The sequence below is a fragment of the Hemiscyllium ocellatum genome, chromosome 7 (assembly GCF_020745735.1).
Source record: "Hemiscyllium ocellatum isolate sHemOce1 chromosome 7, sHemOce1.pat.X.cur, whole genome shotgun sequence".
Lineage (NCBI taxonomy): Eukaryota > Metazoa > Chordata > Chondrichthyes > Orectolobiformes > Hemiscylliidae > Hemiscyllium > Hemiscyllium ocellatum.
In genome coordinates this window covers 87,076,271-87,100,401 of record NC_083407.1, presented here as the reverse complement: position 1 = coordinate 87,100,401, position 24,131 = coordinate 87,076,271, and the positions used below count along the sequence as shown (strand labels likewise).

The 24,131-nt window shown below is 39.1% G+C and overlaps 1 protein-coding gene across 1 annotated transcript in view; it reads right to left on the bottom strand.

Moving 5' to 3' along the window:
- Positions 1-24,131, bottom strand: part of kcnh3 (potassium voltage-gated channel, subfamily H (eag-related), member 3) — a 703,578-nt gene that overhangs the window by 270,580 nt on the left and 408,867 nt on the right. Inside the window, exon 5 of the mRNA XM_060828128.1 lies at positions 17,031-17,161. Within this exon, the coding sequence (XP_060684111.1) occupies positions 17,031-17,161 (131 nt within the window). The remainder of the gene's footprint in view (positions 1-17,030; positions 17,162-24,131) is intronic.

Sequence of the window (24,131 nt, the reverse complement as noted above, 5' to 3'; positions counted from 1 at the left end):
TTCTATGTTCAGATTGGGCTTCGAAAGCAAGTCTCTGAAACATTGGCTGAGTAACTGGATTAACAGTCCTGCGATAATACCACCTGGTCATCGCCTCCCCTTCATGTGTATTTAATGCACATTTATGTAAATCTCTCATACCTTGAGTTTTACAAAGTTAAAAATCACACAACACCAGCTTATAGTCCAACAGGTTTAATTGGAAGCACACTAACTTTCGGAGCGACGCTCCTTCATCAGGTGATAGTGGAGGGCTCGATCGTAACACAGAATTTATAGTAAAAATTTGCAGTGTGATGTAACTGAAATTAAACATTGAAAAATTGATTGTCTGTTAAGCCTTTCATCCGTTAGAATACAGTGATAGTTTCACTTCTTTCATGTGTAAATCACAAAACCTTCTTTTTAAAGTTGCATTCTCGGGTTAGCTGTTAACAATGGTGCTAGCTAGACATAACCCGAGCTAACCCGAGAATGCAACTTTAAAAAAAAGGTTTTGTGAGTTACACATGAAAGAAGTGAAACTATCAGTGTATTCTAACAGATGAAAAGCTTAACAATCAATATTTCAATGTATAATTTCAGTTTCATCACACTGCAAATTTTTGCTATAAATTCTGTGTTATGATCGAGCCCTCCACCATCACCTGATGAAGGAGCGTCACTCCGAAAGTTAAATTGCTTCCAATTAAACCTGTTGGACTATAAGCTGGTGTTGTGTGATTTTTAACTTTGTACACCCCAGTCCAACACCGGCATCTCCAAATCTTGAGTTTTACAGTTTGTCATGACCAGGTGAAGAGACAGAATCAGCTGCCTTCTTTCTAAGACACACACACACACACACACACATTATTTAAAAAAGGAATTCCTTTCAACATGCAGTGAAATCATACTTCAGATAAAATGCAGTTGCCGAATCAGATTTAAAGAGCAAATTGCAAGATTTTCTTGAGTAAAAGGAAGGGAAATGTCATTACTTGCCAAGAAAAATAATAAGAAGTGACATCAGGCACATAGACAAACTCAAGTATAAAGCATTAAAAGGAGACCTTGTCTGGTACAAAGAGAAAGTCAAAATTGTATATTTTATATTTAAAAAGCAGTTGTTTAATAGATGTCTTTTGTCCTTCAGCAGTGTGAAATCTGTAAATATACTTGAGTTCTACTTTATCACTGGCTTCTGTTTTTCAAGAGGATAAGGAAAACCAGAGAGAGGGAGAAAGAGCACACCTTCTGGATTCTGCTGTTATGAAAGCACTTTCCTTCTTTCCCTGCTTTTCTGTTAAGTAGCTTCTGAAGTATGGTGTATTCCTGAATCTGGTTTGATTATCTTTCCAGGAGATGGTGAGGACTGCTCCAAGCTGGATTTTTGCAGACAATATTTTCATGTCCGATGTGCACAACTTCTGACACAAGAAGAAATTAAATCAGGAGATGCTGCATTTTTAATACCTGACTCAGTTGATTAGTGCAGCCAGTTGTATTCATTCCACACAGATTTTCTGAATTTGCCCCAGTCGGTGGTCAGGTGATTGTTGCAGTCATTTTAGGTCCTCATTTCTTAAAAAAAAATTCTGGTTCACAGAAGTCTCTGGTATTATAATTAGACTAATCAGAAAATTGGAATTCCAGGAATGGAGAGTAGAGTGAGTGAGATAGAAACATGAAAAGATAAGGAGTGAGAAAATTCCTGGAAAGGGAGTTCCAATTGACACAGCTCAAGCTGAGAAAAGTTCTAGTGATGGAATCACGTATAACACATTGTGTTTAAAGGCTGAAGTATTCAAGTTCTTATATTTAATTCCTACATTTAATAAGGAAGAGATGGATGGCTTTTTCATTTCACTGCAGTTAAAGTGGCTCATCCAACGAAACAGGCTCACAGGAAAAGCTCACTAAGTTTACACTCTCTTGCCTGAGCAGAGTACAACTGACTGTGAGGCAGCTAAAAAGGGATATTTAATTGCATACCGGTTAGTGCCTGATGTACAAAAAAAGATGTATACCGTACGATATTGCCTGATCTGAAAAACCTGGAATTTGAATGTCTTAAGTAGATCGCATTTGACCAGGGGTCAGAGCACGTAAAGTTGAGGCAACCTATTAAAGTCTTTGTGAGGTAATTTTCCTTGAGGAGTTCGATGCCTAAATACTCTTCCCAATGTAGATACATGTGAAGATGTGAGTATTCTGTGCCTTTAAGAGATGTGTTCTATTCTGTTTCTCTTGCAGAGGGGTTTTGTCACAGTGGTGCTGAGGTGTTTCCTTCTAGCAGGCAGTTTGTAAATAATTTCTCCTTGGGTATTTTTCTAAAAGAGTAAGACAAAGAATCATGAATGGGTGAAGTCAGACCCTGCAGACTTTAGTTTTACTTTCAGTTGTTTTTTTTGGTTAGCTGCTGGAGCGGACAGTTCGAGTTCTTCCTGCTACTAGATTGAAGACTTCGAGAGTTTTCCTGTTATAAATCAAAAGGGGTGGATAGTTGTTTCTCCCCCAATGGATTGGAGAGAGACTTGTGAGAAAAATAACTGTTTTGCTGGACTGTGTTTTTGCCAATGGCTGTGTTTATTGGATGCTGCCTATATTGGAATATTTGATGATTAGTGACTAAACAAATGCATGGTCTTGTTAAGTATGTCAATAGCTTAAAGTTATATCAATTTTCTTTGTTTTGTAGTATCTTAATAGCTATGTAAGAATAAAGTGTGTTTTGATTAACACTTAGTCATAGAGTCATAGAGATATGGACCAATCAAATCACACCTGGAACTCAGTGTCTTACACTTGGTTTTGGAAGTTGGGGGTCCAAGCGAGCTCCATAACATATTTTGAAGGAAGCTGATCTGGTCTCTAACAAAGAATACAACTGGGCTGATGACTGAGTTAATGAACAGAACCATAAAGTCAATGAAATTAGCATCTGAAAACCATTACAGACCATAGAAAGATAAGGACAGAGTAAACACTCTGAGACAAGCGGGAAAAACAGTTTGGCAGCAAAATTAGAACCATCTCTGACAATTAAAAGGGCTGCAGGTGGGAAACTGACTGAAGTGGTTCCAGTGCAGGAACTCTGAAGGGTCTAACATCAAACTTCTGCTCAGTACCCATAGGGAGGGCCTCAACCGGGCCCTTGGGTTCATGTCACATTACAGGTGATCACCATTGCACTACACACATACACACACACACACATACACACAGATATTCCTACACACACAACTCTCACATACACACGGACACAGGTACACACAGATGCGCACACAGACACCCACACACATCCTTATAGACACACACGCTCCCACACTCACACATGCATCCCTCACAGACTTAAGATACTCTGCACTCACTACACACACATACACACACACACACACACACACTTTCTCACACTCATTACCCCCACCCCAGACAGACAGACAGACAGACACACACACACAAAGACCCACGTGCACACATATATTTTGTGGGGTGAATTTGTACTTGCAGAGTTACATTGTACTTTGCTCAAAAACTGCATGCATTCATGTAAAACTCTGAGCTCAAAAACTGCATGAATTTATTTAAAACTCTGTTATCTCACTTTTTAGATTAGAATCAATCTAAACATCAGGTCATAGACAGAGAACACAGGGGGCCAATACCTTCAACATATTGTCTCGCTATCACCATTGTTAATGGCTAACCCGAGAATGCAACTTTTAAAAAAGGTTTTGTGATTTACACATGAAAGAAGTGAAACTATCACTGTATTCTAACAGATGAAAGGCTTAACAGACAATCAATTTTTCAATGTATAATTTCAGTTACATCATACTGTAAATTTTTGCTATAAATTCTGTGTTATGATCGAGCCCTCCACTATCACCTGATGAAGGAACTACGCTCTGAAAGCTAGTGCGCTTCCAATTAAACCTATTGGACTATAACTTGGTGCTGTGTGATTTTTGACTATCTACTCTAGGTTCATTATCCAATACTTGGCCTATAGCCCTGTATGCCAGAGTGCTTTAAGTGATCATCTCAATATTTCTTAAATATTGTGATGGTTCCTGACACTACCACCACTTAAGGGGAGTGATGTCCAGGTTCCCACCATTCTCTGGGTGAAAAGAATCTTCTTTCAAACCCCTCCAACTTCTTTCCCTTTCCCTTTGTCCCATGGTTATTGCTTCCTTGACTAAAGGGAAAAGATTCTTCTTATCTATGCCCCTCATAAACTTGTACATTTCAATCAGCTTCCCCTTCAGCCTTCTATGCTCACGGGAAAACAATCCCATCCTCTCCAGTCTCTTTTTCTAGCTGAATTCCAAGGCAGCGTCCTCTTGAACCTCCTCTGCACCCTCTTTAATGCAATCACATCCTTCCCATTGTGTGACAACCAGACAGTATGCAGTACTCCAGCTGTAGCCAAACTAGCAATATCTACAGCTCCATCATAGCATCTCTGCTCATTTAATCAATGCTTTGACTAATAAATGCATGTCCTAAATATCTTCTTTACCACCTTAACCACCTGTACTGCTTGCTTCAAGGATCTATGGATAAGCACACCAAGATCCCTCTGAAGTCCTGTACTTTTCAGTGTCTAAGCATTCATTGTGTGCTCTTTTATGTTGTTAGTTCTCCCAAAATTCATCACTTCATTTTTCAGGATTAATTTCGATTTGACACTGTTCTGTTTATCTGACCGGCCTGTACATCCTGTCCTTTAGTCCAAAACTTTCATCCTCGCTATTTACACACCACCAATTTGCATGTCATCTGCAAATTTATCAATCAAGCCTCCTAGATTCATGTCCAGATCAGTCACGTTCACTACAAACAGCAGGTGATCCAGTGCTGAACCCTGTGGCATGCCTCTGGACACAGGCTTCCAGTCACAAAGCAAGCTTTAAACATCACCCTCTGCCTCCTGTCAAATTTGGGTCCTATTTGCCAACGTGCCCTGGATCCCCTGAGTTCTTAGTTTCTTCACCAGACCCTTATGTGAGACCTCACTGAAGTCCAGGTTGCATTACCCTTATTGAAACATCGAGTCACCTTGGAAAAACTCATTCACATCTGTCAGACATGATCTCCCCTATATATCAGTCCAGAAGGGTTTGTTGAGCAATACTAATATCTATTCAATTCTATACTGCACTAGTTTTAATTTTAAATTATTTAATATATAAATTATGTATATAATACAGTGGGTCTTATAATTTCACTTAAGTGTATCAACTCCCCTGCATTCTGACTTACAGAACAAGGTAAAACTTTCCCTCCATACTTGTCACAACCTGAGTAGCTCTCTTTTGCTGTGTCTGTCTTTTAACTTCTACTTACCAGAGAAACCATGGTAAAGCAACCAATCATCATCAGCAGTTGTATTATCTATTACTGCCTCGGTTCATCAAGATTCTAAAAGTCTTGAACTCTATCCCCAGAAAGCACATTATTGCTAGAACAATTGTTAACTTTATAACTGTGATCAACAGGTTTATTGCTGAGTGAAAGGTCATAATAGATGTGATGGACAGAATGGGTTAAATGTCTTCCTTCTGTGCTGAATTCATTCTATGACACGGAGTAAAAATGGGTAGATTCACATAGGTCACAGGGCAGCCATGACTTTATGGAGTAGCAGAACAGGGTCAACATGTCCTGCTCCTTTTCCTATGTTTCAGTGATAGTACCTGCCCAGATTATCTACTGGGGGCCTTTAGGGATAACATAAATCCTCCCCTTGTTCTCCCCACCCCAGTTTACAAGATCACATCCTCCATCATATATGCATCTTCGATTTGTCAATCATGATGTGCACATACATCTGGGTGGAATCAGAGATTCGAAGGGGGAAATTGAATCTTTCCAAACAGAAAGTACCACAGTTGAAATGTTTTCAATTAGCATTCAAAGGTAAATTGACATCAAACTTCAATTAAAAGCATTCAAGAGAGACTTCTGACACCTGGAGGCCTGCTTCAAAATCTAAACTGGATCATAGAATAATTATTTTTATCATTTCTAATGAGATGTGGGCAATGTTGTCAAGGTTACATTAATTGCCTGTCATGTTCTGGAGTCTTTTAACCATTTTCTCTATAAATAATTTGTGAATAGAATTGGTTTGATGTCAGGCCTTTAAAAGAAATGTTGATGCATACAATTTTTAAAAAAAATGTCACATTGGCAATGGGTGGTGGAGAAGCTAAAGAGAATTTATTTGCACACAAAGTAAATGATAGATGGTTTATTTACAATTATTCAAATAAATGAATGAATCATCTATCTATCTTGTTGGAAACACGGTTGATTTCCGACTCTATGAAGTTGGAGTTAATGCAGCAAGGTTGTCATTCGGTAGTTTTCAATTTAAGTGCCTCTTGGAGAAATACAATTTAACTTTAATTTACTAGCTGTCTTGCTGAGGCCAAATGACCTCCAGCTCTGCTAAACTGCCACAGTGTGTGATCTGTGGCAGCCATTAAACACATTACTTCAGACATGGAGCTAAGGAAGGTGACGTTGAAAGTGTATGGAATTCCAGTGGTGTAAGAGGATCAGCTACTGAAAGAAATCGCCAAGAAGAGAAAAAAAAATTAAAAGACGGCAGTCTGCAAATCTAAATTACTGGATTAGCCAAAATGATTGGGCAGTTTCCATTCTCTGCTGCTGTGGAAATGAAAAGAAACATGATTCAGAATTGGAGTTTTTTTTCTCTTCCTGCTCTCAGTAGCAAACAGCTACACAGTTAATTTAAAAGCCTGAGCAAATAAAACCAGCAAAGCTGCTATCCTGTGGGGAAAGAATGCTACAAGCTTTACTGAGGAGCAGAAAAGCCAGTTGGCAGATATATTGGAAGCTTTGAAGACAGAGGTTTTAGAACCCATATTAATTTTACTCATGAGTGGGACAGTATGGTGACTCAGTGGTTAGAACTGCTGCCTCACAGCTCTAGGCACCTGGGCTCAATTCCACCCCCCGGGCGACTGTCTGTGTAGAATTTGCGCATTCTCCCCATGTCCATATGGGTTTGCTCCGGTTTCCTCCCACAGTCATGAAGATGCGCAGGTTAGCTGGATTGGCCATGTTAAATTACCTAGGGATGTGCAGGGTATGTGGATTAGCCATGGGAAATTCAGGGTTATAGGGATAGGGTGGGAGGGGAATGTGGGTCTGGGTAGGATGCTCTTCGGATGGGTCAAATTGCCTACTTCAACACAGCAGAGGGTCTATGAATGGTTTGTGACAGCTAGAATAATGACTGCAGAAGAAGAGCAGCAAGTGAATGAGAAGTGTCAGATAGACTTTGTGTCACATCGTGAGATACAATTTGGCTCAAGTTGATGACCCAAAAATGAAGCCCTCAAAAGTAATGGTGAGGCTTTATGATAGAATGACACTCATCTTGAGAGGAAACATGAAGATGAGAGCCCAGTGCAATGGAAAGAATGAAGATCTAGAGTTACAGGTAGCAGAAATTAAGCAAAATCCTCTCATGTCAGCTGCAGCAAGTCTAAATCTTGGACTTGTAACTTGGACCAGAAGAGATCTGAAACATTTCACAGGCCATTGATTGAACAGGTCCAAAAATATTACAAAGATATCTTTATAGGTCTGGATTTATTCCTGGTCAATATCATCTCAAAGTAAATGATAATTCAGCATCTGCCAAGGGAAGTTCCAGCCCTCCTCACATCCAGCCAGAAAAGCAAGATAGAAGAGCTGGAAAGGAGGAATTAATCGAGAAAATGATGACGTCTACAGACTGGATGAACAAAGTGGAAGAAGCTTAACAATCTGAAAAGTGAAACCATGCAAAATCCAAAGGTTCTTAATAAATCCTTGAGGAAATCTTATACCCATGCCAACCACTAAAGAAAAATTACCAAAGTAAAGGTCTTTTCCACCCTCAATGCAAAGACTGGCAAGTGAAGCTGGATGAAAGCAGCAGAATTCTGGATGCCGTTTGTGACACCCATATGGTTGTGCATTGCCCATTTCACTTTACCATTACTCCAGAAGTGCAAAAATGTAGACAATATGAGGTAGCAATATTGCCATTGTTAGATGTATTATATACAGTCTGCTAGTATATAGGTGTATAGAGTATAGGTTCTTGATGAAGTGCTTTTGCCCGAAACCTCGATTTTCCTGCTCCTTGGATGCTGCCTGACCTGCTGTGTTTTCCAGTTGCACTCTAATCTTGACTCTAATCTCCAGCATCTGCAGTCCCCACTTCTGCCTGTGTATAGGTGTGGTGACACAATGAAAGAGGTCAATGCAAATACCAATAACCAATATCTTTTGCAACTGCTCGAGAGAGTTCACGAGATGAGCATGACATTCAACAACAAAAATATACAATTTGAAGATGCCTGAAGTCAAATCCTGTCCTGACAGCAAAAGGTCTTCACCCAGATCCTGACAAGCTGTATCAGTGGTGTAGCAACTAACAGATGTGAAAGCAATCAGGTTGTTGGATTTGTGAATTATACAGCAAAGTTCTTGACTTAGTTGGCATCGCAGGATGAATCTTCATGCAATCTTATTGCTAAGTGGAAGCAATGGTATTAGGATACAGGTTACAAAGCAGCTTTCATTAGGATTAAACAACCACTGTCCATAATGCCAGTGTTGAGGTACTACAGTGTCAATGTGAAGTCACTTTACAGTGTGATACCAGTGAGACAGGACTTGGAGAAACTCTTATGCAGCAAAAACAAACAGTCAGTTGCATTTCCATTAGGGCATTAACATCAACAAAAAGATGCTCTGCTCAGATTGAGTGTATGTGCCTGGCTATGCTTGTGAGCATTCTAATCCCCCAGTATCTATTTGGGAAAGAGAATGTCAGAGAAATCCAAGCACAAACTACTTCAAAGCTTCTTCCTCAAATAGCTTCTCTCTGCTCCAAAATATCTGGAAGGAATGTTACTGCATTTGCAGAGAAACACCTAGAAGTGACATACAAAAAGAGAATGTGAAACCTTGCAGATTTGATTAGGAGAATCAGCCTGGCACTCTTCGAAGAACATCAATCCAGCAGAAACATTGAGCATGAAAGGTAAGCATTTTGCTCAAAACAAGCAAACTATGCAATACAGTGCATCTCTCCTGAAAGCATTAAGACATACCTGCTGTTGTATTAGTCATACAGAGATGAAGGGACAGTCCAAAAGGATGAGACAAGAGATGCTGAAGTACGTTAGCGCAGGACATCAAGAAATTGAGTCTAGTCTGAGGAAGGTAGAGGAAGTGCTCATTTGTCCACATCTGAACAATGCGATTAAGGACTACATCAGCTGGTGTACTGCTTATAATAATTGCCAAACTAAGCAAGCTGAATGTCTGTTTAGGATGCATTCCAGGCAGACTTTGGTTGAAACTGGGAGTAGACTTCTTTACACCTGCACTCTTACCACCATCGATTACTCTTCTGATTAGCTGGGGGGATTTAGATTAGCTGATTTCTGGTGAGATTATAGAATGTTTGAAAGCACACTTCAGTGTTTTTGACATTCCAGGCATCATGATAAGCGACAGCAGTGCATCATCTGAATGAAGAATTCAGACATTCATAAAGAATGGGAAAATTCAACACCATTCATCATTTCCACATAATCTCCGCTCAAATGAAAATGGTGAGGTGGCAATGAAAATTGCAAAAGAGCGGCACAGTGGCTCAGCGGTTAGCACTACTGCCTCATAGCGCCAGGGACCCAGGTTCAATTTTAGTCTTGGGTGACTTGTCTGTGTGGAATTAACATGTTCTCCCATGCGTGTGCGTGTTCCTCTGGGTGCACTGGTTGCCTCCCACTGTCCAAAGCTGTGTGGGTTGGGTGGATTGCCCATGGTAAATACAGGGTTATAGAGTAGGGGGATGGTCTAGGTGGGATGCTGTTTGGAGGATCTGTGTAGACTTGATGGGCTGAATGGCTTGTTTCCATGATCATAAAGAAATTGAATTAATCCAGCACAGACTTGTGCAAGGTAATCCTTGAGTGGATAAATATAAATTCTGAGGGTGTGAAAGCATTCTAGTCCAAAGACTAATGCCATTGCCATACCCAAACTCTCTTTCAGGAGTGAAAAAATGACTGATGCCAGAAATAGTAACAGCTATCATGACAATATCAAGATGAAAGCCAAATTTCACTTTAAAAACTGAAAACAAAAAATGCCAGACATCATAAGCTAACGTTCGCAACAAGATGACTCGTCATCAGAGTCTGACGATGAATAGTCATCTACACTCCAAACATTAGCTTGTTTTCTCTCCATGGATGCTAGCTCTAATCTCCATGGATGCTGCCTGACACCCGCACTCCCCACCCCCAACCCTCCTCCATTGTGATCTCCAGCAATTTTTTTTTTCAGTTCAGATTCCAGCATTTGCAGTAATTTACTCCCTCACTTTAATACAACTACCAAGTCATTTCGAGAACTGAGCACTGTCAGGGAGCTGACATTCAATAGTCTCAAAGGGTCAACTCACATAGCAACCTGAGATCTGTGTAGAGCAGTTGTCATCCAACCATATGTAGTAAGCATGTATCACCAGATATACCACTGCAATTGCAGTAATCAATATACGACAAGAGAAGCTGTGCCTTTAATGCAGTCCAGAAGTAATTACATCACTTGCATCAAGTAAAGAATGGCCCTCAGATGAAGCTTGGGTAGATCAGTCAGAAGAACATCAGACTTTTAATCTGAGGATCCAGGATTCAACTCCTTGTTTGGGTGCTGTTTTGGTCTCAATTTGTTCTATTCACTTCTAACTGCAATTAAAGGGGATGGTTAGCTGAGTTGGCTGAACAGCTAGCTTGCTGATGAAGGTGCAGCGCTCCAAAAGCTAGTGCTTCCAAGTAAACCTGTTGGACTATAATCTGGTGATGTGTGATTTTTAACTTAATGCAGAGTAACACCAACAATGTGGGTTCAATTTCTGCACAAGCTGAGGTTATCATGAAGGGCTCTCCTTCCTAATTTTTCCTCTTGTCTGATATCATGATCTTCCATTGCCAAACCATGTTTGCAAATTTACCCCCTTTGCACATCCAGGCCCCTTTAAAAGACTCATTGTATCATCTTCTACTTGAATAAATTATTTTCCAGAACATCAAAGCTGTGAATCTTGGCTCCTCATGTAACAATTGCTACATCCTTTTCATCATCTTCTATTAGTTTTAACCTTGGCATTGTTTTTCACTGTAAGATAATAACCGTTCTCTAAGGTTCTGTAGGCTGCACACCACAATACCGTTGATTAAAGGCATTTGACAATGATATATTTCTATTTTTTTTAATTTCACTGTAAGGTTTGTATGTTTACACCATAAACTCACGAATATTTCACTTTATTTTTTGATAAATGTATATTGTTCCTGTTGAAATCTGTAGCTAGCTAACTTATATGGTAATGCAAACCTATTTATCTTATCTGAATTAAAACCCAAAGAACTGTGTATGCTGTAAATCAGAAACAAAAGCTGGAAAAGCCCAGCAGGTCTGACAGCATTCGTGAAGAGAAATCAGAGTTAATGTTTGGGTCTGGTTCTGAGGAAGGGTCACTGGACCCAAAACACTAACTCTAATTTCTCTTCACAGATGCTGCCAGACCTGTGGAGCTTTTCCAGCAACTTCTGTTTTTGTATCTTATCTGAATGTTGTACAATTGGGGAGCCAGGTTAGATGACTAGCACATGGTTCAATAATACTGTCACCAAAGGTTCAATTATGGTCTGGCTGAGGTAGATTTGAATCTTGCCTCCTCACTCTGCACCGACAGTGGAAGGCAGTAACAAATCATAACTAACAAACACTGACAAAGAAAATAGGTCGAGGTGAAGTATTCTCAATGAGTTCAATGGCAATTGACAGATATAATAAGCAGTAACTAAAAAATGTAAAAACAGTTAGAAATAATAACAAAAAGGTTATACTACCATCTATGAAGTTTGTTGAATATTTTCAAGTATTTGCAAAGAGGATACCAATAACAGCTAAACTTTTATAGTAAACCTTTGTCCTTTCTGTCAAAGTTCACAGGCACTTGTGTAAAGTTAAAGAGTTTAATCATTCCTGGAGAACCACAACAAAACAAATGTAAACAAATCCATGGAAAACAGAGAAGTCAGAGGATGATTCAAGGGAGAAAATTTCTGTGGAGACTTTCTCTTCATGATGTCACATGAAGAGCTTTATTTATATTTTTGACGTGACTATGAGGTTGGGCACACTGCAGCTTTGTAGCATAACATCCACGAAAAATACTTAGTCACAAACTGGGAAGTGAGAGATCGTTCTTGTCTAGTTCGCTTGCCAGATTTTGTGTTTTCTAATCCCCTTATTTTGAATGCATGCATTACTAAACAGAAGAAAATCATATTAGATCTAAAATAATAAATGACAAATGTGGATGTCCAATGATACTTCACATATTTTGGCTTCTTTACATTATTGAAAACAAATCAGCCATGATTTCATTAAATAGTGGAACAGGATCATAATAGGTAATAATAGGCTGCTCTCCTTCCTATATTTTCCTCTTTTTGGATACAAAACATTCAAACTTAAAACTGAAGACATCTCACAGCATGTTAATGTAACCATGACTCTTTGTTTGCATGTTTCCTTGCTTGCTGCTGTGCCCAATGATATCATGAAGGATAATGTGTAATGCTTTAAATCTCAAAGTCACAGGGAATGCGACTGTTTTATTTTATCCTCAAATAAATCACAAACACATTCAGACCAAACTCTGTAAGGCTACTTTGGTACATTGATGGATATGTGAAATATTTACACAACAATTTATAGTGTCTATCCACATGTAGAATTGTATGTAATATGTAAGGCAACTTTATAGTATTCCAATAGTGTTCTGGTAATATTGCAAGTAGCGTTATAATGTTGTCTCATTCTTACCAGTGCAGTACTAGTTTGTTCCACAATAACTTATTATCATAAAATTGGCAACCACTCTGAAATGGAAAAGTATGCTCAATGCCATGAGTAATTGTATTTGTATGAGATTTATTATCCACACTTGGTAGGCCTATTCCTTGTCTGATATGAACGTGATAAATATTTCAATTTTGAAACAGAGGTGTTGCACCACAAGGACCCATGCTCCTAAATTCTAGATAGTGTAGATCTAGGCTAGAACAATACTGTGGCCATAGTATCTTGATGCTGCAGAGTCAAAGTTAGTGTTTTCAGCCTGTAACATCAGTAATTCAGTGGCTCTCAAACTATGTCGCCAGGATCACAGGGTGGGTGAGTGAGTGGGGAATGGTGGAGGTGGTTATGAACTTAGACCATTTCCAGGGTGTCTGTAAAATATTGTGATTACTGAGCAGGTACTGTACAAGGGAGCGAGCACCTAGGGTATAATGGTCATGTCATAAATCAGTATTTTTGTCAAAATTCCTTCATGAATTAATACATTACAAGTTAACCAAGCCAGCAATCTCCTGCACTGGTGCAATTCTTCAAGGAGGTGAGACAGAAAATTAGTCACAGACCACTCTTCGACCAGTCTCCCCACTGGTTTACCAGACTTAGAACAATGAATGTTATTTTAGTTTAAATGGATTTTTACAAGTGTTTTTTGGGCTGCATTCTGCAATTGTATTCATTTTCTCTGAGAAACAAGCAACATTAGTCATTCTATATAAAATCCAATGTGTTGTTATCAAACATTGCATCAAGAATAGGCAAACTCTGCAGTGAGTAGCAGATACACCCATCTCACTGATATCTGCAAGTAAATACCTGTTTACTTAAAAGCGTTGTTACAACATTTACAAGAGCAGCGCTTTTGTTAGTGTTAAAATTTAGATGGGGTAACCAAAGTGTCATGCAACTTATTGACAGTGACAGCACCAGCCCAAAGTTTTAACTCATTAATTTCAAATTGTCTGTAGATTGCAGGGACTGCTTAAATACAAGTAAAATATTTGCTGGTAAACCATACTGACTTAGGCATGTCCCAAGGTCTTATTCCTGGTCGTTGAGTTAAATGATCTCCGGCAGGGCAAATGACAGGGAAAGAGGGAAAAAGCAGTAAGGGTCCTCACCTCCAGTTTGCTGTACAATAAATCCTACCAGGCTTTACCTGAATGGATGCTGAATAAGAGCGCAGTCAGGTTTAGCTGTGACTTCCTCCACAAAAGAACCTACTGACATTTACAGCTCAGGCTCAAGTGAATTATGGTCACCTAGACAATAACCGTGGCTGGATAGGATAACATGCTCACTTGTACAGGTTTTTATAAGCCATGAGCTGACAGAATAACTTTTGTATCAACTGAAGGGAACATTTACTACTCATCTAGTTGCTGTAAAAGTCAAGGGTGCAATGTTTACATTTCATGATTTAAAACTGAAGTTTGATAAATTTGACTCTACACTTTCCAACCAGTTTCAGTGTCCCCTGTCAAGAATCATTATTCAGTGCAAAATCAAATCAAACACATGCACAGCTCTCATAATGTTCTATTTTAATTAGTTACAATAAGGTCTACCTCCATGACTGAGTCTCAACATTTCATTTCAACACAAACTAATTAAACGTGTGCCTGAGTCAACAGGAATCTCCTCTAATTGTCTCTGAAAGATAGTATTCAAATAAGATGTTACAAAGTGGGGATGGATTGGGAGTTGGCTGCAGCATTTTCAGGCTGCAGTGATTTTTATTGATGGAATTGGTGATTGTAGCTAATTCCCTATGAAGCCTGTCAGGTATTCAGCAGTTGTAAATGGATAAGAAAAAGTGCTCAAATACACCACTGTTCCCTCTGCTACTAAGTGTAAGTTTATGAAAAGCCCGCAATCCTGTGCCAAGCATCACTTAGTTACAATACTTGACATGGAACAGAGTTAGAAATTTTAATTAATTCTGCATTTACTCCTTTCTTTAATAAGTGAAACACAACTTCGAATTAACATTAACCCATTGTTTTGGTGATTGGTTTTCAGCTCATCTGTTGACACCAAAAAAAATTACACCAATAAAGATAATCCAAAGTAAGGAATAACATAATGTAATATTAACCTTCCTTTAATATTAACCCTCCTTTAATATTAACCCTCCTGAAGTAAACAGTGCGAACTTACAATTTTAAGTCAGAAATCTAATCTACTTTGACAAATCCAGCCTGAGCTAACCTCTTCTGAACAATGAGCATTATGACTCCTTGACGCCGATGAAGGTTATTTTGTATATTTTGTCAAAGACCCTGTTGTTTTATGTGACTTATGGTGGAGGGTCTCTGTGGGTTAGCACACTTCATGATTTTGTAGACAAACAAAACCATATTGAAGGAATGTGTTCGTTTCTATTGAGCTTCAGTGTCCTAACTAAATGCTATAGGGTTATTAAATTTGGGCAGTCTGAATCCAATGTGTTGTTATCAAACATTGCATTAAGACTAGGCAAACTCTGCAGTGAGTAGCAGATACATCTATCTCACTGATATCTGCAAATAAATACCTGTTTTCTCAAAAGCCTTCACGAAAAACACTGACCCCTCCACTTCTCCAGTTCCCTCCAATCTTCAAATCAACTCTTTGATGAACCTTTCAGGGTATGCTCTCGCCCAATATTTCCTCTTTTATCTCGGTGTTGGAAACTAAACTTAGATGAAACCACCTCAGATATTTTTCCATGCTATGCTATTATATGAATCCAATTGACTTTTGTCATAGTAATCAGCACTCAATTTGCAAGGAACTCAGGAAATGTATAAGGAAGGCTGGTGTGGATTATCATAAGAGATTATGCATAAATACAGTATGAGGCATTCTTCTGAAGCTGTGATTAAATAATAAGCGGCAAAGCAGAGAAAATTTGACATTATCAGACAATGTGGTTTTTTTTGGTGATGCTTGATGCTGACATAGTGCAACAATATGGAAACGTTCTAATATTGAAATCTTTCACATGTAGCACATGAAAAAGTATATCGTATGTTGCATATTAGTTCATATTGGGATTGTCGAGCACATGAAACAAAATTAGGAGTAATAAATGTGTTCTTGGTAGAATATGCCACAACATTGGGTTATAGTTCAACAGATTTATTTGGAAGCACTAGCTTTCGGAGCGCCGTTCCTCCATCAGGTGGTTGTGGAGGTTAAGATCATGCTCACAGAATTTACAGCCAAAAGAGTTCAGTGTTATGGAGATGTGATACAGTAATCAATCTTAGATTAAAACATACTGACACACCCACATAGATCCTCCTTCACACACATACAAGCCCCACACTCACACCAACATACGCACCCTCTCACACATACCCAATCACACTCATACACACACACTCTATCATGTGCACTCACACCTGCTCGCACACACTCACATGCACACTCAATCTGTCACTCCTACATACACACACATATAAGCTTATGGGGTGAATTTGTTTTCGCAGAATTACATTTTATTTGCTCAAAGACTGCATGAGTCCATGTAAAACAATGCGGAGGGCTTGTCAGTCTGACATAACACTGGAACACAGACAGACTTCACACCAATTGTTTAAAAAGTTGAGCTAACTTGAGAATGTAATTGAAAAGAAGTTCTGGGATTTACACATCAAAGAACAAAAACCAGCATATCCTATTGTAAAAGATGAAAGTTTTAATCTAAGATTGTTTACTGTATCATATCTCCATAACATGGACTCAGTTGGCTGTAAATTCTGTGAGCATGATCTTAACCTCCACAGCTACCTGATGAAGGAGCGGCGCTTCGAAAGCAAATGCTTCCAAATATACCTGTTGGTCTATAACCTGGTGTTATGTGATTTTTAACCTTGTCCACCCCAGTTCAACACTGACACCTCCAAGTCTTGGGAGAATAAGGAAGTGCTTGTTGTTTTTGTCTTACTTTCTACAAGGCATGAATGGATGCCACTTCCTTACACAAAAGACTGATCACCAAGGCTTAATTTTTTTAAAAATCGACTTGTCGAATAGACAGGGGTCTGAACCACTAGGTCAAATAATCGGTGGGTTCTTGTACATACATTGTTGAGCTTGAGCTTGCTCTTATCCTGTTTCTGTAAGTGTCCTGACAGGTGGTACAAGACAGCCCTGCTTCTTCTTCTGTTGGCGTTGAAACCAGGTGGCCTGGTGTTTTGGTAGATTTCCACATCATCTGCAGTTAGGGTGACAAGATGAAAATATTGGCATTAGTTGAAAATGATAGAAGCATATGGAGAAATGTTGACAGAATCGCATGGACAAGGAGTGACAACTGGGAGCAACAAATATTATTGGGCCCAGAACTTGACTAGAGAGTTGATATTGAGGATTGGGAATGGGGCTTGAAGCTATGCACTATTCTGATTTAGTGAGAGCTGATACACTAAGATTTGAGTTTGTTCTGTAGTTATTTACAGAAAAATGCCATTATGATATCTGTGCTGAAGTGGAGCCACTGCTGTGATGCAGATAATTGGATACACTTGAAGTCCTCTTAATGCAGTGTAACCATCATCAGCCAACTTCTTTTTTGCTGATGAGGGATAAATACTGGTCAGGAAAGAACTGTCTTCAAAATAATGTCAGGAATCCTTTACTCCTATCTGACAGGGTCTCCTTTTAATACCTCACCTGAAATGAAACAGTACAGCATTCCCCAGCACAGCACTGAGGTATCAGCCTATATTTTTGTGTTTAAAGGCATTAGTTGGACTTGAATCCAGTATTTTCTAACATAAAGGTGAGATATCCACCAACTACATCACAGCTGATAGGATGATATATCCATCTTTCTCAATGTGTCCAATCATTATTCACTCAAAGGATGGGCATTAAATCTCACCAAATATTTCATTGGTGGATCAGGAAAAAAAATTGTTTAAGATTCAATCAAGATGTTATTTTAATGCTTTGATCAGTACATCAATCATTATATCCAATTGATGCTGAGATGTATTTACGCCTTTTAAAAAAGTCAATTTATAAACAAACTTCGAGACACTGATCTGTTTGTCTTGGATCTGAGCAAATTTATCTTTTGGCCTAAAATTGCAGCTTTACAACACTATGTGCCAATATTTAATGAAGATGGTTTGGATCCATTGCAGCAATGGGGAGAAAGAGTATGGGCACTGGGATCACTAGAATTATTGAAAGGTAGGAACTATCTGGAATTTGTTGAGTTAATGAAACAGTGGGATTGTGCCTTCCATCAGGTATTATGATCTAGTGGCCCAAATTGTTATGGGTAAAGCCCATTTGAGGTTAGTACCAGGCAAATAAGATCCCTGAGCGGAACCTAGCTGGATAGAGCTCAATCATTTTCTTTTCATCTTTGTTTCTGATGTGATCTATTACTGCAACTTTACTTTGCAATTCTGCAGCCTTTAACAACAAAACTAAACAAAGTTTATTAACAATAGAAATGAAGATAAACAAGAAACAAACTATTCTATTCTCTTATAACAAACATTCAAAGATTTTAAACACAGTAAAAAATAACCCAAGCACTCTTTATTGGGTTGAACAGAAATCACAGCTTTGTACTGGGTTGAGTACATCCTGGTACAAACATTGTTGCAATTCTAAGAGCCTCTCATGCTGAGGTTACCATGATAGACTCCTTATCGCCTGAGATGTGGTCACTCTCAGATTAAACTATCACCAGTTGTCTCAAATTAGACAGCAGCCTTACGGTCCTCTGGGACTGTGGTGACTTTATCTTTTTTTTTGTGCTGCATTTTAAGCAAGACCCAGACCAACTCATTTCCAAGGGAGATAGAGACTTTTTTCTTCTTCATTTTTCTTTTTGGGCTACAAGTGATTAGAATTTCACTTTATCTGCTGGAAGTAGATAATGATTCCTTCATTATTATTGTGCTGTTGATTTAACATCCTTACATGGCTAAATGACATTAATGCAGTTTCAATTATTTTTCTTTTTTTAAAAACTTCAAAAACCTTCCCTTCTTTTCCACAGACTGTAACGTAATAATCTGATCTGGGATTAATAATAACTTCTTATTCTAAGGATAGTTTCAGTACTTTTAACTCCTTTTCTTAGGAATACTGCTTAGCATATGTTACTCTTTCAAACAATTGTTCAGCACTTTGGCATTTGATGCATACTTCTCTTTTGAACACCTCCCAGTATAGAATAATAAAAGTCAGCATCTCGAACATTCTGGCACTAAACCCTCTGGGGGATTTCTGAGGAACTCTGAGTAACTTCCTTTGGCTTAGAATTGTAGTTTTTAAAAGCTAATTGTTAACTCCAAAAACATAGACAAGTCCAAACTTGCAGGAAATGATATGAGAATACATTATTTTATATACCAAATATTAAATACATTATACATATTACAAATCTCTCAGTTACAGAGGGAAGAAACAATGTTGAAGGTGGAGGACTCTGGTTGACCTGAAAAGGTACTGCAGAGGAGGCTACTAAATACGCTCATGATGTTAGGGACATGGTACTGGCATGAATAGAAGTTTGGCAGATAGGCAGACAGTAGGAATAAAGAGCTATTTTTCAGCAAAACAGCTGATGACTGTTGGAGTTCTGCAGGGGTCAGTGCTCAGACAACAACTTTTCACATTATACACATTAGTGATCTGGACTCTAAGTTGCTAAGTTTGCAGATGACAAAGATAGTTGAAGGGACAGATAGTGCTGGGGAAGCTGCAGAAGGACTTGGACAGGCTAGGAGAGAGGGCAAAAAAGTGACAAGTGGAATACAATGTGAGAAAGTGTGAGGTCATGCACTTTGGTAGGAAGAATAGAGGTATAGACTATTTTCTAAACAGGGAAAGGCTTTGGAAATCTGAAATTCAAAGAGGAGCCCTAGTTCACGATTCTCTTCAGGTTAGCATGTACATTCAGTTCATAAGGCAAATGCATTGTCAGCATTAATTTCAAGAGGGCTACAATATTGGAACATTGTGAACAGTTTTGGGTCTGCATCTAAGGAAGGATGTACTGGTGTTGGAGAGGGTTTAAACAAAGTTTACAAAAATGATCGTGGGGATGAAAGACTTTCATATAAGAAGTAGTTAAGGAATCTGTGTCTATGCTTGATGGAGGTTAGAAGGAGTGGGGAGCTCACATTGAAACTTACAGAAGAATGAGAGGCCTGGATAGAGTGAACGTGGAGAAGGTGTTTTCACTAGTAGGAGAGACTAAGATGTGAGGGGACAGCTTCGGAGTGAAGGCATGATCCTTTCGAACTGAGATGAAGAGTAACTTCTTCAGCCAAAGGGTGGTGAATCTGTGGAATTCAGTGCCACAGAAGACTGTGGAGTCCAGCCGTTGAGAGTATTTAAAATGGAGTTAGATTCTTGATTGGTATGGGGAGAAAGCAGGAGAATGGAGTTGAGAAACCTATCAGTCATGATCAAATAGCGGAGAAGACTCAATGGGCTGAATGATCACATTCTGCTTCTGTACCTTATACTCTTAGATCGAGGACAGTTTGGGGAAAAACTGAAATCAGAACTAAGACAGAACAGCCACTCTGCAGCAGTTCTGGGAGAGAATAACGATTATTGGACTTAACAAATGTTGATGGGAAGGACTCATCTTGGAAGAGGGTACAAAGCTGAGGAACAATGTTGATTAAAGAAAATTGACACTTTTTTCGCCAAAAAGTGAGATTGAATTGTAGTGGCTAATGGAGAGTATGCAATGACTCTGGGGTGTAGTTGGTCTACATGAAATCTGTAACTACAGACCAATCAACAATATTACAAGTTGACTGTATACTGTGTAGATACATATTATTAAACAAATACATTTAATAATAATGCAGTGTTATTCTACAGTAAAGTTGTAGGTGAATTATCTATAACCAGTGAAACAACTAATTCTTATTATGCTAAGTGAATAAATAAATCTGTATTGCTAACATAAAGTAAAATATGGTAAATGCTGACATAAGGACAGAAATTTCCAGGAGAGCAGCACCAACGTTAACATGCTAGGTCAATGACCATTTTTCAGAACTGGAAGAAGTTAGAGATTTAATAGATTTGAAACAAATCAAGGAGCAGGGAAAGGGGTAAATAAGGAAAATCTGTAATCGGATGAAAGATAGAAGAGAAGAGATGACCAAGGGGATGATCAAGCAAAGCCAAAGAAAATGCTAATGGGATAAGTAAAAAATCAAGAAGAAAATGGTGATATAGTTCCTAATAAGGATGGTGTATGACTTGGTGAGCAACATGCAGTTTGGCATGCTCCCCTTATCTGCTGCACATGTCCTTCTAAGTGGTAGTGGTCATGGACTTGGAGGTTACTGTCAATGGAACGAAGGTGAATTGTTGCAGTCTATCCTTTTGTTGGTGTGCCAGTCAAACACGCTTTGTCCTGGATGGTGTCAAGCTTCTCGAGTGTTGTTGGAGCTGCACCCATCTAGGCAAAAGGGAAGTGTTCCATCACATTCCTGACTTGTATACAGTTGGCAGGCTTTAAAGGGTCAGGAGGTGAGTTACTTACTGCAGATTTCCCAGCCTCTGATCTGCTTTTGTAGCCACTACATGTGGTCAGGTGACCCATGATCTCCAGGATTTTTACAGAAGTGTTGACATATTTTCACAAGCATGGATAAAAATTAGCTAGACTCTGTAATTTAGAAACTGCAGAGGTGGAACACACAGTATTTATGCAGCCAGGCTTGGGACAATGAATTTTTCATTGAAACCAGACAGATCTGGAACTGCCTGACCAGGTGCTAATAGTCCCATTGTTTCAGAATGAACTGTTGTGTCCATCTCCTGTGACTCTGCTATGTAAGAAGAACACTCCACAGACCTGGCACATAGCTCAGTATAAGTCCAGAGGCATAGAGTGGCAAGGGCAGCACTTGACAGGTGAAGGTTCAAAATCCTGTTCTCTGACCTTCAAATATGGAAGGTAGTCATCTTATTGGATCTTCTGTCCCCTGCTTGAGGCTAATATTGGTTACAGGCCACAGAATTTTTGAGGAGGACATGATGAGGGGGATAAAAAGGGGCAACCTGGAAACTGAGCACACTCTGCATTTGCACCTTCTTCAACAACGTCTTCAGGGAACAACTTTAATGAGCAGTTGAGCTGCACAGCATCTTCAGCTCCTTGTATCTCATGGTGAGCATCATCAGGCTGATCAGACCCACAGAGACTACCTCAGTGAGATGACCCAAAGACCAGAGCCAGCCCTAAATGAGATGGGAAGCCCTAAATGATGATCACAGATCCCGTAACATTAACTAACCCTCAAGATAGAGGAAAGCCTATCCCAACTTTATTGAATGGATTTTCCTGGTCTTTTCAGATGAACATTCAAAAACAATTGTAGGACTATGGATAGGGTGCAGTGAGTCCTCAGAAGTGGATGCCAAAAGTAAAGCACTAGTGAAGATTTGAGACTATTTACTTGGTGAGTTAAGGCTGTTTATTTGGTGAGTAAAGGCTGTTTACCGAAGAGTCCTGTGAAGGGATTGGTGGAGTTGCCAGGGTCTGATAAATATGTTTTGTATTTGATAAAGCTGTGTTATGAACCCCTGACTCTTGTCCTCTTTGTATATCATAATGTGCCTGAGTTAAAAAGGGTTATTGCAAACTGATCAAGATTAGTCAGGGTACATTCACACACCTTTCACTTTACAACAAGTACTTATATGGCAACTTTGTTCATAGTAAGCAAATTTTGAAACCCCCACCTGTTTACTAACAGAATAGAACTTCAAGATTCCACAGTTTTGAACAAACAAAATAAACCTTACTACACAATCTTAGGAAAGTAATCAATCTACTATATGTACAACTTGTACTCTAACATCCAAATTTAACAAGAGGAAAATATGGGTTAATGAATGACAAACTGTGGTTGAAAACACTACAGTTTGTATCAAAGTGCTGCTCAGTCCAGACAGATTCCTTGGATTCTACAACAACCCAGTCAGACATCAGACAGTTACCAGTGACAATATTGAGGGACAATTTACACAAGATTAGCTGTTGATCTTCAGGAGTTCAATAAGCTCAAAGTTTGAGGTTATATCAATTGCTGAGGTCTGAGAGAGAGAGACTGCACCCCTCTAGATTTTACAGCAGTGGGGAAATGAACTGGCTTCATTCATCATCCAGTGTTCAGATGTATGGGCTTAGGGGTTTATGGTGAGCAAAGAGGTGTTGAACGGTACCTTTGACCCTTCTCCCCAGCTGTTGGCCAGGTGTCCCTGTGCTCTTCACCACTACCTGAGTCATTCACCTGGTTCTGGCAATGGTCATCTCTGCTGTAATTGAAGCTGATTAAGTAAGGGTGGCTGATAGAGGGCAGCTGCAGCCCTTTGGTCAAGGATACCAAAGTAAACTACAATCAGTGTGTTTGCTCAATATTTCAGGGTCAGAATTAATTCTGAGAAAGTGAGGACTGCTGGTATAAATTGTTGCTCATATGGTATTTGCAAGTAAAGGCTGATTAAAGACTGGTAAATGCAGATAAAGGCCATTATTGGTACCAAATTCACAGCAAGATGGCACCGGATATGGTTGGGTCCTTGCAAGTTCCTGCTTGCAAATCTAAGTTTCCTATTTCCTACAATCATTCTACACTCTGTAAACTTAATTGCATGCTTTGAAAAATTACTAATAGCTTTGTTTTTGCTGCTGTTTACCTATTACTTACTATCTATGCTACTTAACTATGTGCTCTGCCTGTGCTGCTTGCAAGATAAAGCTTTTCACTGTGCCTCGGTACATGTCACAATAAATTCAATTCAATCAATGATTTCTTATGAGTCAAATCTCATTGAAATCCTCATTTCCTGCATGTGGGATATCAAATTTTCACTTTGGAAGATCTAGCCTTTGAATTTCCTTAAAAGTGGCAATAATTCTGGCTTGCCTCAATGACAAAACCATATCCTGGTAGTTTAATGTCTTCTCGTGAGATGGTGTTGCTGAGGTTTTACTTATTCCAATATTGATTGACATTCTCTGATGTTTGAACTCATCTGAGTGACCTCCTAAAAATCGCACAGTATGCGCTGCCCCTTGTTGCTCGGCAGAAGCAAGTATTTCAAGCACTGGAGATTCTTGCGTTTTGCATTAATAATCCTTTCGTTTACAAAGCACCAATACAGGGGAACAAAGCTGATGG